This window comes from Cebidichthys violaceus, unplaced genomic scaffold, assembly GCF_023349555.1.
Source record: "Cebidichthys violaceus isolate CVI_PGR_0920_01 unplaced genomic scaffold, fCebVio1.0.p SCAF_1, whole genome shotgun sequence".
NCBI lineage: Eukaryota > Metazoa > Chordata > Actinopteri > Perciformes > Stichaeidae > Cebidichthys > Cebidichthys violaceus.
This window is the reverse complement of record NW_027176262.1, coordinates 470181-497680: the sequence shown is the minus strand read 5'-3', so window position 1 is coordinate 497680 and position 27500 is coordinate 470181. Positions and strand designations below refer to the sequence as shown.

General features: G+C 42.5%; 2 protein-coding genes and 1 pseudogene across 2 annotated transcripts; all 3 read left to right on the top strand.

Annotated features, from left to right (window-relative positions):
* The first annotated feature begins 2709 nt into the window (after nt 1-2709).
* Nucleotides 2710-13620, top strand: LOC137869073 (P2Y purinoceptor 14). The gene is made up of 2 exons (XM_068706240.1): nt 2710-2784; nt 12575-13620. The coding sequence occupies exon 2, from the start codon at nt 12577-12579 to the stop codon at nt 13618-13620; it is 1044 nt and encodes a 347-aa protein (XP_068562341.1). The 5' UTR covers nt 2710-2784; nt 12575-12576.
* Nucleotides 13621-15242: 1622 nt separating this feature from the next.
* Nucleotides 15243-21186, top strand: LOC137868997 (P2Y purinoceptor 14-like; annotated as a pseudogene).
* A 1319-nt stretch (nt 21187-22505) lies between these two features.
* On the top strand, nt 22506-27156 carry gpr171 (G protein-coupled receptor 171). The gene is made up of 5 exons (XM_068705991.1): nt 22506-22641; nt 23651-23830; nt 24077-24280; nt 24826-24954; nt 25854-27156. The coding sequence occupies exons 2-5, from the start codon at nt 23657-23659 to the stop codon at nt 26379-26381; spliced, it is 1035 nt and encodes a 344-aa protein (XP_068562092.1). The 5' UTR covers nt 22506-22641; nt 23651-23656; the 3' UTR covers nt 26382-27156.
* The last annotated feature ends 344 nt before the right edge of the window (nt 27157-27500 follow it).

Sequence of the window (27500 nt, the reverse complement as noted above, 5' to 3'; positions counted from 1 at the left end):
CTAAATATAATCTGTTTTTTTTTTTTGTTGAGAGACGTTTTAATCTCGGGGGACATAATGTTAAAAAAGAAAGTCAGGTTTAAGGCAACAAAACCACATCGTGATGTGGAACACCGGTCTTACTGGTCCACCAATAGTCCACTAACAGTCCACTAACAGTCCTCCAACAGTCCACTAACAGTCCACCAACAGTCCAACAGTCCACCAACAGTCTTCCAACAGTCCACTAACAGTCCTCCAACAGTCCACTAACAGTCCTCCAACAGTCCTCCAACAGTCCACTAACAGTCCACCAACAGTCCTCCAACAGTCCACCAACAGTCCTCCAACAGTCCACTAACAGTCCACCAACAGTCCTCCAACAGTCCACTAACAGTCCACCAACAGTCCACCAACAGTCCACCAACAGTCCTCCAACAGTCCACTAACAGTCCTCCAACAGTCCTCCAACAGTCCACTAACAGTCCACCAACAGTCCTCCAACAGTCCACTAACAGTCCACCAACAGTCCTCCAACAGTCCACTAACAGTCCACCAACAGTCCTCCAACAGTCCACTAACAGTTCTCCAACAGTCCACTAACAGTCCTCCAACAGTCCACCAACAGTCCTCCAACAGTTCACTAACAGTTCTCCAACAGTCCACTAACAGTCCTCCAACAGTCCACTAACAGTCCTCCAACAGTCCACCAACAGTCCTCCAACAGTCCACTAACAGTCCTCCAACAGTCCTCCAACAGTCCACTAACAGTCCACCAACAGTCCTCCAACAGTCCACCAACAGTCCTCCAACAGTCCACTAACAGTCCACCAACAGTCCTCCAACAGTCCACTAACAGTCCACCAACAGTCCACCAACAGTCCTCCAACAGTCCACTAACAGTCCTCCAACAGTCCTCCAACAGTCCACTAACAGTCCACCAACAGTCCTCCAACAGTCCACTAACAGTCCACCAACAGTCCTCCAACAGTCCACTAACAGTTCTCCAACAGTCCACTAACAGTCCTCCAACAGTCCACCAACAGTCCTCCAACAGTTCACTAACAGTTCTCCAACAGTCCACTAACAGTCCTCCAACAGTCCACTAACAGTCCTCCAACAGTCCACCAACAGTCCTCCAACAGTCCACTAACAGTTCTCCAACAGTCCTCCAACAGTCCACTAACAGTCCTCCAACAGTCCACCAACAGTCCTCCAACAGTCCACTAACAGTTCTCCAACAGTCCACTAACAGTCCTCCAACAGTCCGCCAACAGTCCTCCAACAGTCGTCTTTTTGGATATTATAAAGTTCATCACTGCTGCTTTGTTATGTGGACATATTTATTATGTGTCTCCACTAATGATCCTTACTGACTTTCCATTGGTTTTATTTTTGTTGTGAAAGAAACTTGATGTCCCTGAAACCAATAGATTGCATCAACAAATGGGGAGGACATGAGGAGAGGAGACAAGAGAGGAGAGGAGACAGAGAGGAAACAAGGATACAAGACGAGAGAGGAGACTAGGAGAAAAGACAAGGAGAGGAGACAAGTACAGTCTTCAGCTGTAATGTCACATAAAGACATGCCAGAAAGATTTAAAAACAACACGTTCACACCACGACTAAATATTACATTATTTCATTATTATAAAGCTTTATTATTCGCCAGGGTAAATAAATATGACAACAACAGACATAGTTTCCACAGTTACAATGAATAAATAACACGATAAATGTCATTTGAGACATGAATAACATGAATAAGATGCTAAATCTAAGAACCACATCTAAGTGTTGGTTAAAGATCTGACTGCTGCTGGAACCAAAGAGGCTTCTTCAGTCAACAATAGACCTCTCACATCACTAACGAGGTCTTCAAGAGTCAAACGGTATTAACGTTTACATTCATGGAGTTCTGAAGGAACTGTAAAAGATTTCACCAGAAAACCTCTCCAGTTGAATACAAAACTATTATACTTAGTTTGGCTGTGTTTAAATATGCAAAATAAATGAGTCTAAAAAAGACGAGTTATTGTGAGAAAAATAAAATGATCAGAGCAGAAAAGAGAGAGAGAGAGAGACGGGTGAGGACAGAGAGAGTGAGAGAGACAGGTGAGGACAGAGAGAGAGAGACGGGTGAGGACAGAGAGAGAGAGACGGGTGAGGACAGAGAGAGAGAAAGTTGGGTGAGGACAGAGAGAGAGAGAGTTGGGTGAGGACAGAGGGGGAGAGAGAGTTGGGTGAGGACAGAGATAGAGAGAGAGAGAGACGGGTGAGGACAGAGAGAGAGAGAGAGAGACGGATGAGGACAGAGAGAGAGAGAGACGGGTGAGGACAGAGAGAGAGAGTTGGGTGAGGACAGAGAGAGAGAGTTGGGTGAGGACAGAGCGAGAGAGAGAGAGTTGGGTGAGGACAGCGCGCGAGAGAGAGAGTTGGGTGAGGACAGAGCGAGAGAGAGAGAGTTGGTTGAGGACAGAGCGAGAGAGAGAGAGTTGGGTGAGGACAGAGCGAGAGAGAGAGAGTTGGGTGAGGACAGAGGGGGAGAGTTGGGTGAGGACAGAGCGAGAGAGAGAGAGTTGGGTGAGGACAGAGAGAGAGAGTTGGGTGAGGACAGAGAGAGAGAGTTGGGTGAGGACAGAGCGAGAGAGAGAGAGAGTTGGGTGAGGACAGAGGGGGAGGGACAGAACCAGAGAGGAAGTGAAACTCCTCCAGACTCTTCAGACTCTTTTTTCAGCAGCAGTGAGTTCTGCTTCATGAGGAGAAAACATCTGGATGTGAAGTGAACAGCTGACGGTTTAAAAGGTGAGTGAACTCTTCAAGTTACAGGAGATTAAAACAAGAGAGGAATGAGATTATCTGAGATGAAAGAAGATAAAGTTAAAGAACATTCAGATCTATTGACTGTTACTGCTCGTTATTACACACTGATTCATGTTTACATGTTTGTACGGTTAAACCCAAACCATGAATATGTTAATAACCTACAATATCTACCAGGAACTACTACAACTACGATATCAAACAGTGGTTCTAACACTTGATCATAATAAATATATATTCAAAAACAAGACGCGTTCTTCAGAATTCAACGCGTTCACATTCAAACGCACACAGATTGAAAATATGATAAACCACCAAACACCCGGAGATGAATAAACCACAGACACTCACTGAGGAAGTCACACATAACGTCCAGATACATAGAACATGAAGATGATTTAATCTGGAACTAAAGTTTAGATACATAGAACATGAAGATGATTTAATCTGGAACTAAAGTTTAGATACATAGAACATGAAGATGATTTAATCTGGAACTAAAGTTTAGATACATAGAACATGAAGATGATTTAATCTGGAACTAAAGTTTAGATACATAGAACATGAAGATGGTTTAATCTGGAACTAAAGTTTAAATGCATAGAACATGAAGATGATTTAATCTGGAACTAAAGTTTAAATACATAGAACATGAAGATGATTTAATCTGGAACTAAAGTTTAGATACATAGAACATGAAGATGGTTTAATCTGGAACGAAAGTTTAAATGCATAGAACATGAAGATGATTTAATCTGGAACGAAAGTTTAAATACATAGAACATGAAAATGGTTTAATCTGGAACTAAAATTTAGATACATAGAACATGAAGATGATTTAATCTGGAACTAAAGTTTAAATACATAGAACATGAAGATGATTTAATCTGGAACTAAAGTTTAGATACATAGAACATGAAGATGGTTTAATCTGGAACTAAAGTTTAAATGCATAGAACATGAAGATGATTTAATCTGGAACTAAAGTTTAAATACATAGAACATGAAGATGATTTAATCTGGAACTAAAGTTTAAATACATAGAACATGAAGATGGTTTAATCTGGAACTAAAATTTAGATACATAGAACATGAAGATGATTTAATCTGGAACTAAAGTTTAAATACATAGAACATGAAGATGATTTAATCTGGAACTAAAGTTTAAATACATAGAACATGAAGATGATTTAATCTGGAACTAAAGTTTAGATACATAGAACATGAAGATGGTTTAATCTGGAACTAAAGTTTAGATACATAGAACATGAAGATGATTTAATCTGGAACTAAAGTTTAGATACATAGAACATGAAGATGATTTAATCTGGAACTAAAGTTTAGATACATAGAACATGAAGATGATTTAATCTGGAACTAAAGTTTAGATACATAGAACATGAAGATGGTTTAATCCGGAACTAAAGTTTAAATGCATAGAACATGAAGATGATTTAATCTGGAACTAAAGTTTAAATACATAGAACATGAAGATTATTTAATCTGGAACTAAAGTTTAGATACATAGAACATGAAGATGGTTTAATCTGGAACTAAAGTTTAAATACATAGAACATGAAGATGATTTAATCTGGAATTAAAGTTTAAATACATAGAACATGAAGATGATTTAATCTGGAACTAAAGTTTAGATACATAGAACATGAAGATGATTTTAATCATATACTACTCTGCAGAGTAATTTATGTGTATTCTGGTGCCGATACTGTGAGTGTGTTTTTACCCATAATCCCTCTGTGACGAGTTTGTTTATCCACAGTGACACTAAACTCATTGTTTAGCCTCAGTAACAATAATACATATATATATATATATATATATATATATATATATATATATATATATATATTATTGTATATATATGTATAATGTTTCCGTATGAGTCAGGTATGATATATATACGTATATATATATACGTACAGTTGTGGTCAAAAGTTTACATGCACTTGTAAAGAACATAATGTCATGGCTCTCTTGAGTTTCCAGTTATTTCTACAATTCTGATTTTTCTCTGATAGAGTGATTGGAACAGATACTTCTTTGTCATAAAAAACATTCATGAAGTTTGGTTCTTTCATGACTTTATTATGAGTTAACAGAAAAAGTGACAAAATCTGCTGGGTCAAAAATATACATACAGCAACATGAATTAGCAATTTTGGTGACTTAGAAAGTTGTGTCAATGAAATGAGCTTCATAGCATGGCCTCTTAACTTCTTGTGAGTGATTATGAGTGACTACAAATGGTGACTTCTCTGAGGCCATTTAAATAGGGCTCATTGGATACAAGCGCCCACAAACGCTACAATGGGAAAGTCAAAGGAGCTCAGCATGGATCTGAAAAAGCGAATCATTGACTTGAACAAGTCAGGAAAGTCACTTGGAGCCATTTCAAAGCAGCTGCAGGTCCCAAGAGCAACAGTGCAAACAATTGTTTGTAAGTATAAAGTGCATGGCACTGTTTTGTCACTGCCACGATCAGGAAGAAAACGCAAGCTATCACCTGCTGCTGAGAGAAAATTGGTCAGGAGGGTGAAGAGTCAACCGAGAACCACCAAAAAGCAGATCTGCCAAGAATTAGAAGCTGCTGGAACACAGGTGTCAGTGTCCACAGTCAAGCGTGTTTTGCATCTCCATGGACTGAGAGGCTGCCGTGCAAGAAGGAAGCCCTCGCTCCAAAAGCGCCACCTTAAGGCTCGACTGAAGTTTGCTGCTGATCACATGGACAAAGATAAGACCTTCTGGAGGAAAGTTCTGTGGTCAGACGAAACAAAAATCGAGCTGTTTGGCCACAATACCCAGCAATATGTTTGGAGGAGAAAAGGTGAGGCCTTTAACCCCAAGAACACCATGCCTACCGTCAAGCACGGTGGTGGTAGTATTATGCTGTGGGGCTGTTTTGCTGCCAATGGAACTGGTGCTTTACAGAGAGTAAATGGAATAATGAAGAAGGAGGATTACCTTCAAATTCTTCAAGATAACCTAAACTCATCAGCCCGAAGGTTGGGTCTTGGGCGCAGTTGGGTGTTCCAACAGGACAATGACCCCAAACGCGCATCAAAAGTGGTAATGGAATGGCTAAATCAGGCTAGAATTAGGGTTTTAGAATGGCCTTCCCAAAGTCCTGACTTAAAATCCCATTGAGAACATGTGGACAATGCTGAAGAAACAAGTCCATGTCAGAAAGCCATCAAATTTAACTGAACTGCACCAATTCTGTCAAGAGGAGTGGTCAAAGATTCAACGAGAAGCTTGCCAGAAGCTTGTGGATGGCTACCAAAAGCGCCTAATTGAAGTGAAAATGGCCAAGGGACATGTAACCAAATATTAGCACTGCTGTATGTATATTTTTGACCCAGCAGATTTGATCACTTTTTCTGTTAACCCATAATAAAGTCATGAAAGAACCAAACTTCATGAATGTTTTTTGTGACAAAGAAGTATCTGTTCCAATCACTCTATCAGAGAAAAATCAGAGTTGTAGAAATAACTGGAAACTCAAGAGAGCCATGACATTATGTTCTTTACAAGTGTATGTAAACTTTTGACCACAACTGTATATACGTATATATACGTATATATATACACGTATATATATATATATATATATGTGTATATATGTATATATACACATATATATACGTATATATATACATATGAATATATACGTATATATATACGTATATACATATATATATACACGTATATATATATATATATATAGTATATACGTATATATTATCATAACTGACTCAGGTATGATATATGATGCAAAACAAATGATTCTTGCAAATGATCCAGAAATGATGAGTCATCACTTCCTTTGAAAGCAGAAGTTGTTTCTCTGATCAGCTGATTCACTGGTTTCATCATCACAGAGAGAGAGAGAGAGAGAGAGAGAGAGAGAGAGAGAGAGAGAGAGAGAGAGAGTCTAAGACTAAAGTAAGGAGACAGAGAGAGGGAGGACCTCTGACCTGTGATGTCCAGGAATTAAAAGTACAGAGAGGACAGGAGTCAAGGACAGGAGACAAGGAGACGACACAATGGGAGGTGAGGTGAAAAGTGAGGTGAAAAGAAGACAACACTAGAGAGGAGTCAAGGATCAGTGGAGGAGTGAAGAGAGGAACCAAGAAAAGAAGACAATAGAGGAGAGGAAACAAGAACAGGAGATGAGACAAGAGAGGAGAGGAGACAAAGGGAGGTGAGGAGAAAAGAAGATGCTCCTCTTCTTCACTTTGTTAAATATCTTTAATATTTAATCTGAGTTTTAATATGAATCCACAGAAACACAGGAAGTCATGAAACATGAAGCGTATACTTTTACTTTTAGTACACATTGCAGCTGCTCTGACAAAGTACACACTGTTACATGAAGTACACATTCAGCTGAGACAAAGTACTTCATCATAACATGTTACCCTCTTGATCGTATACCTGCTGTGCAAAGGATTGTGGGTCGGAACAGAGAAGCCTGCTGGCCTCACTCTGCAAAGTAGAACATCCTGGTACTTTGGACGTACTGCATTTGACTACTTTGTATATTGTAGTACATTTACATATTTTGTACATTTACATATTTTGTTGGCATACTAATAGTAGTACATGTGTACTGGAACATTCAGGTTCAAGACCCGCTCGGGTCGGGACGAGAGCTAAAATGAAAACGAGTCAGGAGAACAAAAGGTAGTCTGGTTCTTCTCCTTCTTCTTCTTCTTCTTCTTCTTCTTCTTCTTCTTCTTCTTCTTCTTCTTCTTCTTCGTTTTCAGGTTGTTTGATTTTTTCAGCAACTAGAGAAACAATCACAGCAAAGCTAAAAATAAAATGAAGTCAGGAGAACAAAAGGTGGCCTGGTGTCCTCCTCCTCCTCCTCCTCTTCCTCCTCCTCGTCTTCCTCCTCCTCTGTTTGTAGCAGCAGGATTAAGGAGGAGTGTGTGTGTTGGACCGGGATGAGTCGGTGTGAGGAGGAAGTGTGTGTGAACAGGAGGACAAACAGGAGGTCAGGACGTCTTTTATTTGTCCTCGTGTCTCTGTGTAAACACAGCAGCTCCTGTGAGGAGGAACCTTTGTTCAAATGTGGGAGGAGTCCATCATCTACTGCAGATCTGAATGTATTTATTATTCAGTGTGGCTTTGTAGCCAAAGCACACTATATACTAGAAAATGCATTTCCTGCTGAAAATGCGTTGGAATGCTGAAAGCTGAAAGCTGAAATGAATTGCAAAAACATTGCTGAAAATACAGAAATGAGAGACTACCTGTCTGAAAAATGTTGAAGCTCGAAAGCATTTAAAATGCACTGCTGAAAACCCTTCTAGTTGAAACATCTAACTATGGTGTCAGTAGCTGAAAGTATGAGAAAGAAGGCTTTGAAAGTTGAAGAAGTTTATCAGGATTTGAAGATTTTCTCCATAGATATCCCATTCAAAACAAATTGCAAAAAGCTTAATAATTCAAAAAGTTTAAAGATTACAAATATGAAAAATATCACCCCTCTCCTGAAAAAACGGAATATTTTGATATTCAAACAGCTTCTGTGGCTTAAAAAATGTCAGCAGTAGTGATATTTGTAGTAGTAGAAGTTGTAGTTGTAGTAGAAGTATTATTAGTAGTAGAAGTATTAGTAATTAGAAGAAGCAGTATAAGTAGTAGTATCAGTAGTCGTAGTAATAGCTGTAGTAAGGTTCGTAGTATTTAATATAACAGTAGTAGTAGTAGAAGTAGTAATAGTAATGGCAGTATTTGAAGTGATAGCAGTAGTATTAGTACTAGTAGCAATCGTACTAATAGCTGTAGTAGTATTGGTACTGGTAATAGCATGAATAGCAGTAGTAGTGGTAGCAGAGAGAGAGCCAGAGGGAGAGAGGGAGAGACAGAAAGAAAGACAGAGAGAGAGACACAGAATGACAGAAAGACAGAGATAGAGAGACTGAATGAATGAGTGTGAGAGAGTGAGAAAGGCAGACAGACAGTTATATGTACTGAGTGAGTGAGGGAGACAGGAGGACAGACAGTCATCTGGATTGAGTGAGAAGAGCAGACAGACAGTTATATGTACTGGGTGAGTGGGAGAGAGAGACAGGCAGACCGACAGTTAGATGGACTGAGTGTGTGGGAGAGAGAGACAGACAGACAGACAGACAGACAGTTAGATGGACTAAGTGTGTGGGAGAGAGAGACAGGCAGACAGACAGTTAGATGGACTGAGTGATTTGGAGAGAGAGACAGGCAGACAGACAGTCAGATGGACTGAGTATGTGGGAGAGAGAGAGACAGGTAGACAGACAGTTATATGAACTGAGTGAGTGAGTGAGACAGGCAAACAGACAGTTATATGTACTGTGTGAGTGAGTGAGACAGGTGGACAGACAGTCATCTGGATTGAGTGAGAAGAGCAGACAGACAGTTATATGTACTGAGTGAGTGGGAGAGAGAGACAGGCAGACAGACAGTTACATTGACTGAGTGATTTGGAGAGAGAGACAGGCAGACAGACAGTCAGATGGACTGAGTGTGTGGGAGAGAGAGACAGGCAGACAGACAGTTATATGAACTGAGTGAGTGAGACAGGCAAACAGACAGTTCTATGAACTGAGTGAGTGAGTGAGACAGGCAGACAGACAGTTATATGTACTGAGTGAGTGGGAGAGAGACAGGCAGACAGACAGTCAGATGGACTGACTATGTGGGAGAGAGAGACAGGCAGACAGACAGTTATATGGAGTGAGTGAGTGAGTGAGACAGGCAGACAGACAGTTATATGTACTGAGTGAGTGAGGCAGACAGACAGTTATATGTACTGAGTGTGTTGAGAGAGACAGACAGACAGAGAAAGAGAGAGAGTGTGTGTGTGTGTGTGTGTGTCATTGGTTCCCATGGTGACGACGCAGCAGTTGGAGAGTCTGTGAGTCTGTGTGTTTATAAACATTAGTAATTAGCTCAAGCACAAACACCTGTGAGCCTGCTGCCTTTTCATGAGAAAAAAACTGGAAGACACCTGTCAAACAAAACCCCAAAAACCCCATAACCATAGCCCCCATTGCTCCGATATTAAGACCGAAGCGCAAGGATGACTTGAAGAACAGATCATGCGAATATTGGATCTGTAGTGTAAAAAAAAGTGGCTTCAATGGCGATTTAGAAATGGGGTACGTTTGTCTGTGCAAGACTTTTTTGAAGTACGTTTTAACATTGGGGTCTATGGAGGAGAAAGTTGGTTTTCCTCTCAGTAAAGGCCTTTGTGCCAAATGTGTAAATCTGTGAGATTCCACAGTCATATGTCTACGACAAGGACAAGATTAGCTACGTTTCCATCCAAAAATTATGCATGTAGAGTGAAAATTGAGGAGTCAGTCGCAAAAGACAAATATTTTTTTCACAGGAATCTCAACCTCCTCTTCACTCTAGCGGTGACATCACGCACTCTAAGCTGCACAATACACACCCATTATAAAAGCAGAAAAGGACTGAAAAACACATAAAAGCAAAAATGCTACTATTCAAAAAGTGTAAAAGATATCAAAATGATTATAACATACAATCACTGGTCAGGGTTTTCTCAACATTTGAAAGTTTAAATGGTGTCTGTAGCTGAAAGTATGAGGAAGTAGAAGGATCTGAAAGTTGAAGAAGTTTAAGAGGATTTAAAAATATTCTCCATAGACATCCCATTCAAAAAATAAGTTGCAAAACGCTTAATAATTGTTGGAATGCTGATTCAGCATTCCAAGTATTGTTCTTCAAATCTTTATTCAACTTCTACTATTTCTTCCGTCGCGCTTTTTTTGAAACGCTTCTTGTTCTACAGTTTTTAAGCTACAGAAACCGTTCAACTATGTAACTGTTCAGCTCGTTCAGCTCATGTGTGCTATTTCTCATAATCTTTCAACTTTTTGAATTATTAAGCATTTTGCACCTTATTTTTTGAATGGGATGTCTATGGAGAATATTTTTAAATCCTCTTAAACTTCTTCAACTTTCAAATCCTTCTACTTCCTCATACTTTCAGCTACAGACTACTACAACATTTTTCAGACCAGTAGTCTCTCATTTCTGTATTTTCAGCAATGTTTTTGCAATTCATTTCAGCTTTCAGCTTTCAGCATTCCAACGCATTTTCAGCAGGAAATGCATTTTCTAGTTAAAAAAGTTGAAAGATTAGAAATATGAAGAGACATAGCACCCCTCTCCTGAAAAAGCTGAACATGTACATAGTTGAACGGTTTCTGTAGCTTAAGAAATGTGGAAGTTATTAAGTGCCAAAATACGGGGGACGGAAGAAATAGTTGAAGAATAAAGATTCGAAGAACAATACTTGGAATGCTGAATCAGCATTCCAACAATAATCCATCGGGCTTAATAATAATGTTTATTCAGAAAGTTTGGCGCGCTTCTCCTCACACAGCGTTGCCAACACCTGTGCAAAAAATACACCAAAACATGCGGCCTGATTGGGAATAGTGTGCTATGACTTTTCTCAGAGATTCGCCCAGCGGTTTTCTCGAAAATCCCCAAAAACTGAGCAAAATGTACCCATTGACATGAATGGGGTTTCGGCGTGAATAGAGCTAAAAAAACATTTAACTTTGGACCCATATTGACCAGCCATACTTTAACTTAGAAAAATGATTCAAAGTTAAAAACGTAGACAAAACGATGGACGTTATTGAGCCAAATGGACATTTTGATAGCTAGCACAGTTTTCATGAAGTCACAGATTAGGTTTCAGGAACATTTTGGGTCCGTTTCAGATTTTATAATGGGTGTGTATTGCACGGAATGTTCAGGTCTAGAGTGATGACATCATGGTCAGAGTGGAGCAGAGCAGGAAAATATTCTGTGATTTTTCCAAACAAATTGCTCCCATTCCCACAATTTATACTCTTTATACACCATGTTTGGCCAAAAAGCTTGGAAATGTTGTGCTGTCGCACACAGATGTCATTGGAATCCAACAGACTTACACATTTGGCCCAAGGAGCCGCAGAGCGACATGAACTCCAACCAACTGCTTCATTAGACTCCATGTTAAATCTGACCACTAACTTCTCAAAGAAAGCAGACGGCACCAGTTTTGTAACTTGCGCTGGAGCTCACATTTTAAACGCCACAAACATAAAAAACACATCTAGGCGCTCGGCAGAGTCTTATCTTTCTCATGATATCACATTTTGGCTGTTAAATGTTGTTCAAAGGAGGCAGGAGTTTTGTTCAAAATCACTGTTTACTGTAACATTTCCTAATCAGTCTCCCTGTAACACCAGGTGCGTCATCACCATGGCAACCAGTTACACACTCTCTTTCTCTCCACACACACACGCACATGACTTTCTGTCAAAGGCATTGTTAGACCTCCTGTCTGTCTGTCTGTCTGTCATTGGTTTAACTTTTGAATCTAAAATCTGAGTATGAATCTAAAATGCATGTGTAATGTTTATATATATTGCGACGTCTTTGGGCAGTAGCAGCCACACAGTCAAAATTTCCTGCAGAATTTTCTAGTTAATATTAATATTTAATATTAAATAGTACATATTTAATTAATATTTAATATATTAAATATTACATATTAAATATTAAATATTTATATTTAATATTACATTTTAATATTTTAGTCTGAGTTAAGTTAGAACCTCTTTGAAATGTCAAACCTTAAAACCACAAAGTATCTGCAGGTGTTCTTAATTTATGATTATATATGATAGATATTTATATGTTCATAATGTTCATAACTGTGTTGTTTGTGTGTCTGCAGCAATGGATCACCTTAACTCCTCCCTCCTCCACCCCACCAACCAATCAGACTTCGGCAGCACCTTCACCCATCAGGTGCTGCCGTCGCTCTACCTGCTGATCTTTGTGGTAGGCTTGGCCCTGAACGGCGTGGCTGCCTGGATCTTCTTCCGGGTGCCCAGCGACTCGGGTCTGGTGGTCTACCTGAAGAACATGGTGGTGGCCGATCTCCTCATGTTGGCCTCCTTCCCCTTCAGGCCGGCGGCTCAGCTGGGCCTCGGCGGCTGGCGCCTCCACGTGGTGATCTGCCGCTACACCTCGGTGCTCTTCTACTCCTCCATGTACGTGGGGATCCTCTTCATGGGGCTCATCAGCCTGGAGAGGTACGTGAGGATCGTGAGGACCTCCTCCACCTCCTCCTCCTCCTCCTGCTGGTCCAGGTTGGGTGGGGTGTTCCCGCTGCACCTCCTGCAGAACGTCAGCTTCGCCCGGGTCCTGGCGCTCCTCACCTGGAGCCTCCTCCTCCTCTGCATGCTGCCCAACATGGTTCTGACCAGCCAGCCAGCGGACGAGCAGAACAGTCGGCACTGCATTCAGCTGAAGACGCCGCTGGGCGTGCGGTGGCACCGGGTGTCCACGTACTGCAGCGTGGGTCTGTTCTGGGTCACCCTGCTGGTTCTGGCCTACTGCTACGCCTCCATCGCGTGCCGGGTCTACCGGTCCTACCGCCGCGTGCGCCGCGACAACGGCAGCGACGTCTGCAGGAAGTCCAACCGCAGCATCTTCAGCCTCCTGGCGGTGTTCTTCGTGTGCTTTGTGCCGTACCACGTGTGCCGCGTGCCGTACAATCTGAGCCAGAGGCCGGAGTTGGGTTTTAGTTGGGAGACCCAGTTCTGGTTGTTCCAGCTGAAGGAAGGGAGCCTGTTCCTGTCGGCGCTCAACGTCTGCTTCGACCCAGTCATCTACTTCCTGATGTGTCAAACCTTCAGGGAGTCGCTGCTCCGGAAACTGTCAGGGAGAGAGCGGAGGAGGTCCATGACCACGGCCCAGAGTCTGAGCCACATCTAGGAGGGGAGGGAGGGAGGGAGGGAGGAGAGGAGACAAGGAGACGAGTGGAAGTACCTGACCACGGCCCAGAGTCTGAGTCATATCTAGGAGGGGGGGGGGGGGGGGGGGGGTGTCAAGCAGAGGAGACAAAGAGAGGAGACGAGGTGAAGGGACAATGAGAAGAGACAAGGAGAGGAAACAAGAAGGGACAATGAGAGGAGACAAGAAGAGGGGACGAGGAGAGGACACAAGGAGAAGAGACATGGAGAGTGGAAAAGGAGACAAGGAGAGTTGACAAGGCGAGGACACAAGGAGAGAGGAAGACTCAGCAGAAGGAGTGTCGTGTGTAAAACGAGTCTATAAAAGACAGATGTCCGTGAATGCATCACCTCTCTGTGTTTCTATAGAATGAAGTCATTTAATCTATATTAATTTAAATAATGAACTTTATTTAAATGAGTCGTCTACACTGATTCATTCTTCATGGTGATGTTATTGTGTGTAAGTGAATATAAATATTTAATAATGTGTACATTTGGAGTCACATATTCAGATGTATTTATTGTTGAAGCACCAAAGGAAGAGAAGAAGAAGAGAAGAAGTGAAGCTCTTCAGTGTGATTCAGTTCTCTCTGATAATAACTTTAATATTCACACATTTGAAATCAGAACGTTTTAAAGTTGTGGTCGGAATAAAATAATTCTCTTAAAATAAAATGACGTATAAAAAATGTGCTGCGAGACAACAGAAGAGATTTATTTAAAGCAGGAAGCATGAAGTTAAAGTTCTTTATTATACAGGGTGACCGTGGCTAAGTGGAGAGCAGGGCCACCGTTCAATCAGAGGGTCGGTGGTTCAATCCCCAGCTCCTGCTCTGCTAGTCTCATGTCAATGTGTCCTTGAGCAAGACCCTTAACCACTTAAATGTCTCCCGTAGCTGCGTCTACAGTGTGTAGATAGATACTGAATTGTAAGTCGCTTTGGATAAAAGTGTCTGATAAATGACTGTAATATATATATATATATACAGAATACATGATTTAATAAATATAGTTTTAAATGTTTAATGTATAGTGTTTGTCAACAGGTCTTCTCTGAAGACATATTTAACATAGTTAGTTTTATTTTTACTAGACATTCATTCATTCATTATGTTTATGCATAATGCATATGTTTAGCCTCATGAATAAACATTGATACAACTATATTATAGTCAGTATACAGACATGTATTAAATGTTCAGATATTGATTATAAATGCTAAACAATGACGCCAAACGTTGATTTTGGACGATTCTGCAAACATTGGATGCAATAACAATGTTTTTAAACAATGTAAGCAAAAACGTTTATTCATGTTGCATTAAATTAATAAATTCTATTAAATCTAAACAATGGGCATGTGTGTGTGTGTGTGTGTGTGTGTGAGTGTGTGAGTGTGTGTGTGTGAGTGTGTGTGTGTGAGTGTGTCTGTGTCTGTGTGAGTGTGTGTGTGTGTGTGTGTGTGTGTGTGTGTGTGTGTGTGTGTGTGTGTGTGTGTGTGTGAGTGTGTCTGTGTCATGTAAATGAGCAGCGTTGTCACCAACAGCAGCTCTACTTATCATCAGTCTTCTTCCGTCTTGCTGTGAAGAAGGAAGTGAAATATTTGTTCCCATCAGAGATTCACAGACAGGTGAGTACTTCAGGTAACTCTTTCTACTTCTACTGTAGTATTATCAGCTTCATGTATTTAACGTATCAGTAGTACAAGTACATATTATCAGCTTCATAAAGTTAAAGTTCTTCATTTGTATATATATATTTTTATATATAAACAACAATTCCAGTGAAACAGTCGTCTTAGGCTCCCTCCAACAATACTACCACAAAATGTATTATAAAATAGAAAAATATAAAATAGAATAAAATAAAATATAAAATAGAATACAACTTAATAATATAAAATATTATAATATAATATAATAAAACACAATATACTGTGAAATATTATGGTATGAAATAATATAATATGATTTAATATAATATAGCCTTCAGACCAGCTTTGGACCAGTGTGGTTGATCACGTGACCACCTCATCAGATGTTCCTCTTAGAGCTCTTCTGGTTACTTGTGGAAAGTTTCATGATACATCCTGTTGAGGTTTCCTCTGCTGCGGTCATCTGTTGCTTCCTTTTTCAACTTTGATCGGTTCCTTTATGCAGATGGATGATGTTTGAACCAATATTCTAATCCGTTTGTGTTCAACTCTTTCAGAACATCCAGAAACATGAGCGACCTCGGAGCATCCTCAGAATCCAACCTGACCAACGGCAGCAGCTCGTCTCACTGCGACCAGGTTGACACGTCGGCCCACGTCTTCTTCCTGCTGGTCTACACGCTGGTGTTTCTGGTGAGTCTCCTTCTCCTGTCACAACCCGGCTCCTAGGCCATGACAAATACGGCAAGGACAACAGATGACGATAAAGAAAAGTATTTATTTTAACTAAATAAAGAGATACTTAGCTGTATGAGGTGTGTCCGTCAGTAATGTCAACGTGGATGCTTGAAGTGTGAGTGTTGTCAGCAAACTAAAGAGAACCAAAACCAAAGATAACCGGCAGCGACTGGCAGGGATCACTCCGCGTACACTGGAGAAAACACCCCTACCGAGCAGCGCTAGAGCAGGGCCTTCATGCCCTCCCTGTTCCTGGGCCAGGTGCTCTGCATCAGGTAATCTGCTCTCTAGGGACAAAGGGACAAAAGCATACTTGCAGTGATCAGAGACAGAGGCCGTCACACTCCATGTATAAAAATAATAACAAGTCCTGACTTATAAATGTTGTAAATCTGACTAAATCCTGACTTGTAAATGTTGTAAATCTGAATAAATCCTGACTTGTAAATGTTGTAAATCAGAATAAATCCTGACTTGTAAATGTTGTAAATCTGAATAAGTCCTGACTTGTAAATGTTGTATATCTGAATGCTGATAATAAATGCCGTACCCGTCTCTGTTTCCTCTACAGGTGGGTTTGCTCCTCAACGGTTTCACCCTGAAGGTTTACTTCTGCCGAGCTCAGCAGCAGGCATCCAGCAGCGTGACGGTCTACCTGAAGAACCTGGCGGCCGCCGACTTCCTGGTCAGCCTCTGTCTGCCGATCCGGATCACCAACTACGCCAACGGCTCCCTCTCCGTCCGCCGGGTCTACTGCAGCTTCGGCGCCTCCGCCTTCTACCTGAACATGTACGCCAGCATCCTGTTCATGGGCTACATCGCAGCCAACAGGTAGGAGGGTTCAGCCTCAGCGACACCGCACGGAGCACCAAAAACATTGAAATGAGAAGCTCAAATCTTTTAATGCTGAGAGTTTACCCGTCAGAATTATTACCACACTCTAACTGTATGTTACGCTACATATGAATCTACAGCCAGCAGCTCGTTAGCTTAGCTTAGCATAGAAAGAAGACACACTTCATTTCCTGCATTCATGGTGATTGTTGTGCAGCAATTGATGGTGGAATTGTCTTTATTGACGTAAACAAAACAATAAATCCAGGTGCCGGGGGACAAAACACACTAACATGTTCAAAATAACATGTTATATGCAATACATAATGTAATGTAATGCAGTTAGGCTCTCAGGCATTCTGTATTGATTTGAAATATGTATTTGATCAACTCATACTGCATTCTCTGCTGACTCATCACACATGTAGGCAGGAGTCACTCTTCCTTTTTCTTTTGTGTCTTGTGTTTTTGGGAAGTAGCCTGTTTGAATGTGCATGTGAGACCTCTGTTAACCTACAGTGCATTCAGTCACTGTAATTCATTCATTCATAAAGCCCTGAACATCTAACATTTCCAACTGACACAGTCTTGATTTGCATGTCGTGCGTGAGGAGAGAGAGAGGTGAAGCCTTTTCGTTCTCTACACCATCGTGACTTCAGCTTCATGTCTGACTATCGGCAGTATTTGTTTAAACTTTGCAGAAAAAGAGGAAATGCTTTGAACTACATGCTAATTTCTAGACGGTTTCTCAAAACAACCATCTGAAGTATAATACGTGTCTGTACGTTTACGCAAAGCAGCCGAGCAACATGCTGATGTAACACACAACAACACGGACCGAGTTACAAGCAAAGCGCTCAATGGTGTGACTGTTGTTAACCAGCAGCAGCACTGTTTGACTAGAAGGCCGTCAGGGTGCAGACTGTGGTTTCTCTTGCTGGTGTTCTGGCGTTATGAGTCACCAGGTTTCCTGTGGTGTCTTTGACTTCTTCATATGGACGGTGCATAATCGATACGCAGTGATGGTTCATTGGACAGCCAAGCAGCTGCTGCCCTGAGCAGCTGTCTGCGTCGTTTTAAGGACGTGAGAGTTGTGCGTAAAAAGCATCAGGATGTGGTTCAAACACAGACGACCTCGTTTTAACCTTCGAGTGGACGATTCAGACGTGTGCAGCTTCAAAGAGCTCTGGAGGTAAAACTCTTTAATGATGGCGCTCAGAGGACATGACATCCAAACTACACACTGATATAATATTAATAATGATCATCATTTAACCACGTCTGTGTTTCTGTGACGCAAACTATTTTATGAGGAAATGAGCTCAGACATTATGAATGTTTGTTCAGAGGTTCTCATTTACATTTAGTTTCATGTTTATTCTCATAATTATCAACCAAAGATCCTATTCATCGTCAGAGTTTTGGTTCATTTTTGTAAAAACAAAAATAAAATAGGTTTAATGAAATCTGAAGCAGATGGTCACATGTCTGTGGACAACATCAGTCCCCCAGAGGAAAGTATTTCAGAACTGGTCTGGTTTCAGAGCTCAGGTCTATTTAAAACAACGCAAAGACATTTCTGTCTTCATCTGCTTGTTGAAATGCAGAACACCGTTTCAATGAGAGAACCAGACTGAGTCCTTTCAGGTTGTTGGTTGTTGAGCAAACGTGATCTCAGGAGGTTCTCAGGAGGTTCTGTGGAGGTCTGGGTGGTCTTTCTTTCTTAAACCATTTCCGACTGAATGAATCTTAAATATGTAAATGAAACACGCCGTTGAACATAACGGCGTGGACGGTTTGGTCTGGTGTTGGTCTAACGACTCGTCTCTCGTCCCTCCAGGTATCTGAAGATCGTCCATCCTTTAGGAACTCACGTCCTGCAGACGGTGCGAGCCGCCCGTGTCATCACCACGGTGACCTGGGTTCTCCTCGTGGCCACGATGAGCGCCTACGTCGCCCTGTCGCTCCTCACCGTGGAGCCGCTGTCCTCCGTCCCCAGCGCTTTGAACTGCGATGTCCTACACAGCAAAGAGCTCAGCGTCTTCTACAAGGTGATCCACTGCGCCTCCGCCGCCGTCTTCCTGCTGGTCCTCGTCTCCCTGGTCTTCTTCTACCACGGCGTGTCCCGCAGGCTATTGTTGGCGCAGCAGAGGCAGCCGGCGTCCTCCGGGTCCAGGAAGCTCGCCAAGTCCCGCAGGAACATGCTGGTGCTGGTCAGCGTCTTCTGCGTGTGCTTTGTCCCGTACCACCTGGTCCGCCTCCCCTACGCCTTCCTCAAGAGGCGGTGCCTGTGGAACCAGGCCTTCTTCTACCTGAAGGAGCTGACCATCATGGTGTCGGTGCTCAACGTCTGCCTGGACCCGCTCATCTACTTCATCTTCTGCAAGGCCTTCAGGGCCCAGCTGAGCCCGGGGAGGCTGTTCAGCACCACGCAGGCTGCGACGCAGCACGGGGCCAACGGCGAGAGGAGGAGCAGCGACGGGCGAACGAGCAACATCCGCACCAACAGGAAGACGTCGCTCAGCACCTCCACGAAGCACATGGGCGTTCTGTAGAGACCCAGGTCCATCAGAACATCACTGGGAATATGTGGAGCCACTGAGCCAATGAGAGGCTAAGTGGCTCAACATATTCTGCTGCCTCGGGGCGATCGGTCGCCCCGTTGCTCAGAGGTCCTGGCGGCCGATTGACCCGGTCACGTCTGTTTTCTGTCCTGGCCCCACAGTGGTGGAATGAACTTCTCACTGACGTCAGGACAGCAGAGTCGCTGCCCATCTTTCATCAGGCTGAAGACTCACCTCTTCAGGAAGTGCTACCCTGAGCCTTCCACTTAGCGCTTATTGTTTTCATACTAGCTTGTTGCACTTATTGTATTCGTATTACTTATAGCACTAACTGTTTCTCTTGTTTCTGTACTTTGGCTCTGAGTTATGCTCTGCTTCAGGCTCTTAGATGCTTGTTTAAAGGAAATGTACTTATGACTTCTGGTGACTAGTAGTTCTTTTGATTACCAATGTTGATGCACTTATTGTAAGTCGCTTTGGATAAAAGCGTCTGCTAAATGACTGTAATGTAATGTAATGTAAAGACTCGTGCACTTTGGAGGTCCCATGAGGCCTCAGCAGATTCATCTGTTCAAGCTATTTATAAGATAATGTATGAAATGATATCAGTAAACTGAAGTCGTGATGTGAGAACCTTCCAATGAATGTATTAGATAGACAAACATGGTGAAAACGTGACACGTACATGAACAGATATGTATGAAGTCATAGCGCCATGTAGATCTGACTGTAACCACATGTGTGTATTCTGGTAAAAGAGTGTGTTGTTGATGTATTCTGACGGCGTGTGTGACGATATCTCTGTCGTATTCTTTCAGCTGTAACCCCGGCGCTGTGAAACAGACTTGAGAGCAAATAGAAAAGGAATATCAATTTAAGTTTATGTTCAGTTTCCTTCTGTGATGTATAACCTGAGCAAAGCAACGCGAGGGAATCATCAGAATAAATACAGATTGTTTCTTCATTTGCTCCCAAGAGTTAAAGAATAACACTAAATATTGTTATATAAGTTATCAGAAAACATCTGCAACACATTAAGTTCATATAATACACACATGTAATTATAGTCAGATCTATTGTCTCTATGAAGCAGTGATTTTATGAATCTGTTCATTTAAACATATTCACACATTCATTTATTACCAGCTCTTCTTCCTTCATGTGTCAGTTTCCTTCATTTCTTTTAGTCTGAATTATGGCTTTAACTTCTTCATACTTATGTAATATTAATTAAAGATCCACATCCACTGTAAACTAGAGATTGAGACCATAAACTCATGTTTACAATGTTTACTGAGGGAATAAATCAAGAGAGAAGTAGAGTCATTTTAGACTAGACTTCTATATAACCAGAGGAGTCGCCCCCTGGTGGACACTGGAGAGAATGCAGCTTTAACTCGCGAAGAACTGGAGAACTTTAAAGAACCGGAGGTTGTCGTCTGGTTTAAAGGTTGTTACGATGCCCCCATGTGGCAACAAGTCTCAGACATTAATGCAGGTTTAAGGACTTTTTATTTCACTCAAACTCATTTATATTTATTGGACTTTAAGTGTGGCTTTTTCAGATGTGCAGAGGAGTTTATGTTCATAATTTGCAACTATAACTATAACATGGAGCTCTGTTCTTTACACCATTGACAGCATATGTAGACTGATGCATGTTAACAGTGACTATGAAGGTCTCTGGTTTGTGTTTGTGTTTGTAACCTGTTACAGGAACATCATTCTCCGTCCAGAACACAGATACTAATTCAGATTCAGGTCTGAAACTAACATATAAATAAACATCAAAGGATTCAGAGCTGAAATATCTCAAATCTCAAAAATCATGTTGACCAGAAATCTTCACACTGACTCAACCAAACGTTTATCTTCCTCACTTGTCTGAGCTGCAACCTGCTCACACACACACACTCACACTCACACACATACACACACTCACACTCACACACACTCACACACACTCACACACATACACACTCACACACACTCACACACATACACACACACTCACACTCACACACACTCACACACACACACACTCACACTCACACACATACACACTCACACACACTCACACACACTCACACACATACACACACACACACACACACACTCACACACACTCACACACACTCACACACACACACTCACACACATACACACACACTCACACTCACACACACTCACACACACACTCACACACACACACACACTCACACTCACACACATACACACTCACACACACTCACACACACTCACACACACACACACACACACACACACACACACACACACTCACACACACTCACACACACTCACACTCACACACATACACACTCACACACACTCACACACACACACACTCACACACACTCACACACACACACACACACACTCACACACACACACACACACACACACACACACACTCTCTCTCTCACACACACACACACACACACACACACACACACACACACACACACACACACACAGAGGCAGCACCTCTTGAACCCTAACCTATCTTTAGGCCTCTGCTCGAAAATGACATACCCATACTAAAAAGAGTTTATCTCTGCAACCACAAGGTGTATCTGAATATTTTTGGTGTTATAATAAAGGGAACACTTGTGAGATTTGTTCAGATGTGTAAATATCAGTATATATGTTACTGGTTAAGAGTAAATGAAGATGGCACACAGCACAAATTAAAAAGTTTCAGGCTCGCCTAAAAGAAAAAAGCACTTTCAGGATTATTATTTCTTTGTAATGATGCAGCTGAAGGTCTAAACCTCTCCTGATCATAGAACAATATGTGAACAGTCTCTGTGCAAAGTCTGACTTTGATAATAACTGCAGTTAGCTTTTGAGTTGTGTTTGGAGCATGTAAAAACGGCTGTTGTGTGTGTGTGTGTGTGTGTGAGTGTGAGTGTGAGTGTGAGTGTGTGAGAGAGTGTGTGTGTGTGTGTGTGTGTGTGTGCTACTGGGGGGCGTGGCCTGTGGTCGAACTGACAACAGCAGGCAGGAAATCACCTTCTCTACGTCTGCAGCTTCCGCAGCCTCGAGCAAAACGATCTGCACCAACACACCGAATCAAACGCACCCCGAGGACCTGAAGAGCGGTGGGGGAGGGGGTGCTGGAGGGTCCTCAGGGCTCCAACACGTGGTCCAAGGACCTATGGGAGGACTGTATAAGTGGACACATTAAGGGTAAGACATCATTCAGGTTGACTTCTGTCTCTCAGAGAGACGATCAATGAATCAGCTTCCTCCTCTCTCAGTTCAAACACGATGATCACATGAAACCAGAAGTTTAGATGAACACATGAGTGACTCTTTAAAGGGTGCTGACTGAATTCATCCAGAACTGATCCATCATTATAAAAAGGAGCTTCAGGTTCTAAACACTTGTTTAATGGAGCTGCTCGATCAATCAATATGATAATTGATCTTCTGTCAGAGGAATCATAATTCATTCAGATATTCTGATACACAATACTGTCGTCTACATTGAACAATGAGCTGAAATTTCTCAGAAAATCGGATTCATTTGCTTTAAAGTTCTTAATTAAATGAGAAACTACTCAGAACTTTGACAGAGTATTTTTACCGTGTTGTATGAGTATCTGAATACTTCACTGTTCCGTTGTTCTACTGTCTATATTTGTTGTTTCTAGTGAAACCATCAGATGTTTTTTGCTGCTTTGTGTTTTTCAGTGAAAAGACTAAAAGTTTCCTGATGAATCACTTCCTGCTGCAGGAAGCTTTAGTCTGTGACCACAGAGTGCAGCTCTACCTGTCTGTCACCTAACAGAGCGTCACAAGTTAAAGCTGCATTCCCTCTAGTGTCCACCAGGGGGCGACTCCTCTGGTTGTATAGAAGTCTAGTCTAAAATGACTCTACTTCTCTCTTGATTTATTCCCTCAGTAAACATTGTAAACATGAGTTTATGGTCTCAATCTCTAGTTTACAGTCTTCTTCAATACAGCATGATGTTCATTTAGTACATTATGTCTCTGATATACGTCTCTGGTAGAGACCTGTCAATCACTGTGTAGCCCCGCCCCTAAATCATCCCCTGCTTTATGGTCTGTTTGACTCTAAATGGAGCATAATGTACTAAATGAACATCATGCTGTATTGAAGAAGACTGTAAACTAGAGATTGAGACCATAAACTCATGTTCACAACAGTCGTCTCTCTCTGTGTGTTCCTCAGATCTCCATGACGCCTCCTTCCCTCAACTCCAGCGCTGGAGGAGCCGAGGAGGGGGGGCAGTGCATCGTCAACGACCAGATGGGACCCTTCACCGTCCTCTACATCCTCGTCTTCATCATCGGCATGCCTGGAAACCTGCTGTCTGTGTGGATCTTCATCCACAGCCCCAGAGCCTGCAAGGTAGGAGAACTTATATTAGAGGAGACGTCACATGAGGTGGAGAGAGTCCAGCAATACGTCCTGGATCTCCAGCAGAGAGGAGAAGCTCTGCTCCTGGAGAAGGAGGAGGAGGAGGAGGAGACGCTGCTGCTGCTGCTGCTGCTGCCGGGAGCTGAGCTCTCCTCCTCCCTCCGGAGCTCCGGGTCTGGGTCTGGGGTATGAAGTATTGTTCCGTTTTTAACGGTCTAGGTGTTTGTGGTCCATCAGAGCTTCAGCGTCTACCTGCTCAACCTGCTGCTGGCCGACCTGCTGCTGCTGCTCGCGCTGCCCTTTAAGATCCTGAAGGATGCGGGCGCGGCACCGTGGAGCCTCATGGTGTTTCACTGCCAGGCCAGCGGCGTCATCATCTACATCAGCCTCTACGCATCCATCGCCTTCCTCGCCTTCATCATCACCGACCGCTACCTGCAGGTACAGCTGCATACGAGAACACATCTTCAATCAGGGGGGGTGAAGATGGACCAGCATTGGCTCGTCAGAAATAAACGACGCAAAACATACAAAAAGAGACAAAAAAATTAAATATAAAGCAAAAATACAACGACCACAAACGTTCAATGTTCCTGTGACTCTGTGGCTCTTGTCCTTATGTAGGAGGTCTGGGGGCCCTTCACACATCTTTGTCCAGGGGCCCCATTGTCCCTTTAATCTGTCCATGTTTCCTATTGACTAAAAACCTGTACTACATGTACATCTTTTACAAAGTACTCTTTATCAATAGGGATTTCTTTAGGGATTAATAACATAATTCAAGCAAATTTGAGGGCGAAAACTTTCTGCATCAAAGGTTGGAATGGTCCTTGACTTCCTCTGCGTCAGGTGACCGCACACGTTTGTAGCTACATCAACGATTAATGTGTGCGGTCACCTGACGCAGAGGAAGTCAAGGACCATTGGTGTAGCTACAGAGTGATGATGATGACGATGACGATGGTCCTGGGTCTCTTCTCCTGCAGGACTGCCACAGTCTGTGCTCTTTGCGGCTGCAGGAGGTCGGCTTCGCCCGGCTGCTGTCGCTGGTCGTCTGGTCCCTGGTGCTGCTCATCATGGTGCCCAACATGGTTCTGCCCATCCAGCACGTACAGGTACTGTAGTACTACTGTAGTTCTACTGACTGGAAAAACTTCTGTTACTATCACTAGTCTTGCTTCTACTAGAGCTGCTTAACGTCGGGTTCCTGGTCGTGGACGGATTACCGATCGGGCCGACTGAGTTTGAGTCTCTGTTTGAAGTTACTGCTAACATTAGCAACAAGCTAACAGAGACGCTAAATGACCAAAACAATAAACAAACGACCAAAAATAACCAAAAAAGAAACACAAAGGGACGCTAAACAACTACAAAGAAACAAAAAACACCCAATTTGATTTGCTTAAAAATTAATTTAAAAAAGGGGGGTAACAGAAAGACTTGTAGCTGTTTGAAGAACTTTAAAGTTCTCCTGTTCTTCACGTGTAAAAGCTGCATTCTCTCTAGTGTCCACCAGGGGGCGACTCCTCTGGTTGTATAGAAGTCTAGTCTGAAATGACTCTACTTCTCTCTTGATTTATTCCCTCAGTAAACATTGTAAACATGAGTTTATGGTCTCAATCTCTAGTTTACAGTCTTCTTCAATACAGCATGATGTTCATTTAGTACATTATGGTCCATTTAGAGTCAAACACACCATAAAGCAGGGGATGCTTTAGGGGCGGGGCTACACAGTGATTGACAGGTCTCTACGTCACTCCTCAGTCCAGATATGGTCACTTCCTGTTCACTGGTTGCAGAAAAGATGGCGACGGCCAAAACATCAGCTCACAAACCAAAGAGTGACGTCACGACGACTACGTCCACTTCCTGTAAACAGTCTGTGGTTGTAGTCTGCTGCTGTCGTTAGCAGTGTGAACGTAGCATAATGCTACTACAGCTTTTGACTGCATCTCGTTTGTAACGAACCATTTGTGATGAATCAAAAGATGAAAATGTGATCTTGTGTGTTCAGGAGCAGCGCTTCCTCAGCTGCTCGTCCCTGAAGAAGGACATCAGCCTGCAGTGGCACACCCTGACCGTCTTCCTCTGCACGGCGCTGTTCCTCAACGCCTCCGCCGCCGTGCTCGTCTCCGGCGGCCTGTCCCTCCGGAGGCTCCTGGGCAGCCGCAGGGACCCCGAGCTCAGGGCGGACGGCCGGCGGGTGGCGGCGAGCGTGGCGAGCGTGGCGGCCGTGACGGCGGCCTACGTGCTCAGCTTCGTGCCCTACCACGCGGTCCACACGCCGTACACGCTGACCCAGACCAAAGTCATCACGGACTGCCCCACCACGAGGCGGCTGTTCCTCGGGAAGGAGTCCACGCTGCTGCTGAGCGTGCTCCACCTCTGCTTCGACCCGCTGCTCTTTTTCTACCTCTACGCGCCGTTCAGACACACGGTTCGCCGGATGTACCGATGTGGCGGGAAGCGGACGGGCAGCGGCGAGGAAGAGGAGGAAGAGGAACGGGCTGCAGAGGGAACGGTGGAAGCTGCAGGAGGATGACGTGTAAACACAGACGTTCATGATCAATGTCAAATATAGAATTATGTAGAAAAACACACAAGATGTTTAGCCTAGCTTAGCACAAAGGCTGGAAGCGTATGGAAACTGTTAGCCTACAAACACACGTTTCATCAGCTCCAAATGTGGACAACAAAACTTCTTTTGAAATGTTATTTAATGCACCAACTTAATGTCAGGACTCCTCTTTATTAATGATGTAAGTGAATACTCTTTAATTCACAGTGATGGACAACAACACGTACATCTGAAGTTATTGATGCTTTCTGTTGAAGGTTCTTAACATCTTTCATTTCAGGACAAACTGCAGTAAGATCTGAATTACGATTTATTTCACACACACATAAAATGTTGTTTATTGATGTGTGACTCAAATTTCTTTTCCGAAATTCTCATTTAAAAAAACAACCAATCAAATAGAGAAATAAATGAAATGAATAGAGAAATATGAACAGAGTTAATATTCTGTGTTTTGACCAGCAGGCGGCAGCAGAGATCAGTTACTGTCTCTTTACAAAAAAACTTTATTTATAAACTTTAGATTGTTTCATAGAACAAGCTGTCATGTGGCCACATTACAACAAAACACAATGTGAAAGAAAGAAAAGGTTGTGACTAAAATGTAATGATGATAAAAATAATATATGTTAAAACATGTTTCTTGTTAAAAGTGAATCATTCGGTATATATTAATATGAATATAATATGTCATTGTAGCATGAAGCTATGTTGTAATAACAATAAACTGGAGGCCTAAGACCCAACAGTGAATGTTTTTATTCCCTTTGGAGGGAGCGAGGCTAACTGTTCCCTCTGCTTCCAGTCATTGTGCTAAGCTAGGCTAATCACCGCTCTGGACACACAGAAAAAGCTGGCGGCCATCTTTTTAAACCTTTTCAAACATAGACTTTACATTGTTTAGTCTCTTTATAGTGTTGTTTTCTGTCTCTTCGGGGTTGTTTCTCATCTCTCTGATGCGTTGTGTCTCTTTGCAGCTGTTTTGCAGTTTTGTAGTTGTTTTAGTTCCTTTTGTGTCTTTTGTTTGTGTCTCTTTGTAGTCTTGTTGTGTCTCTTTGTAGTCATTTTGTGTCTCTTTGTCGT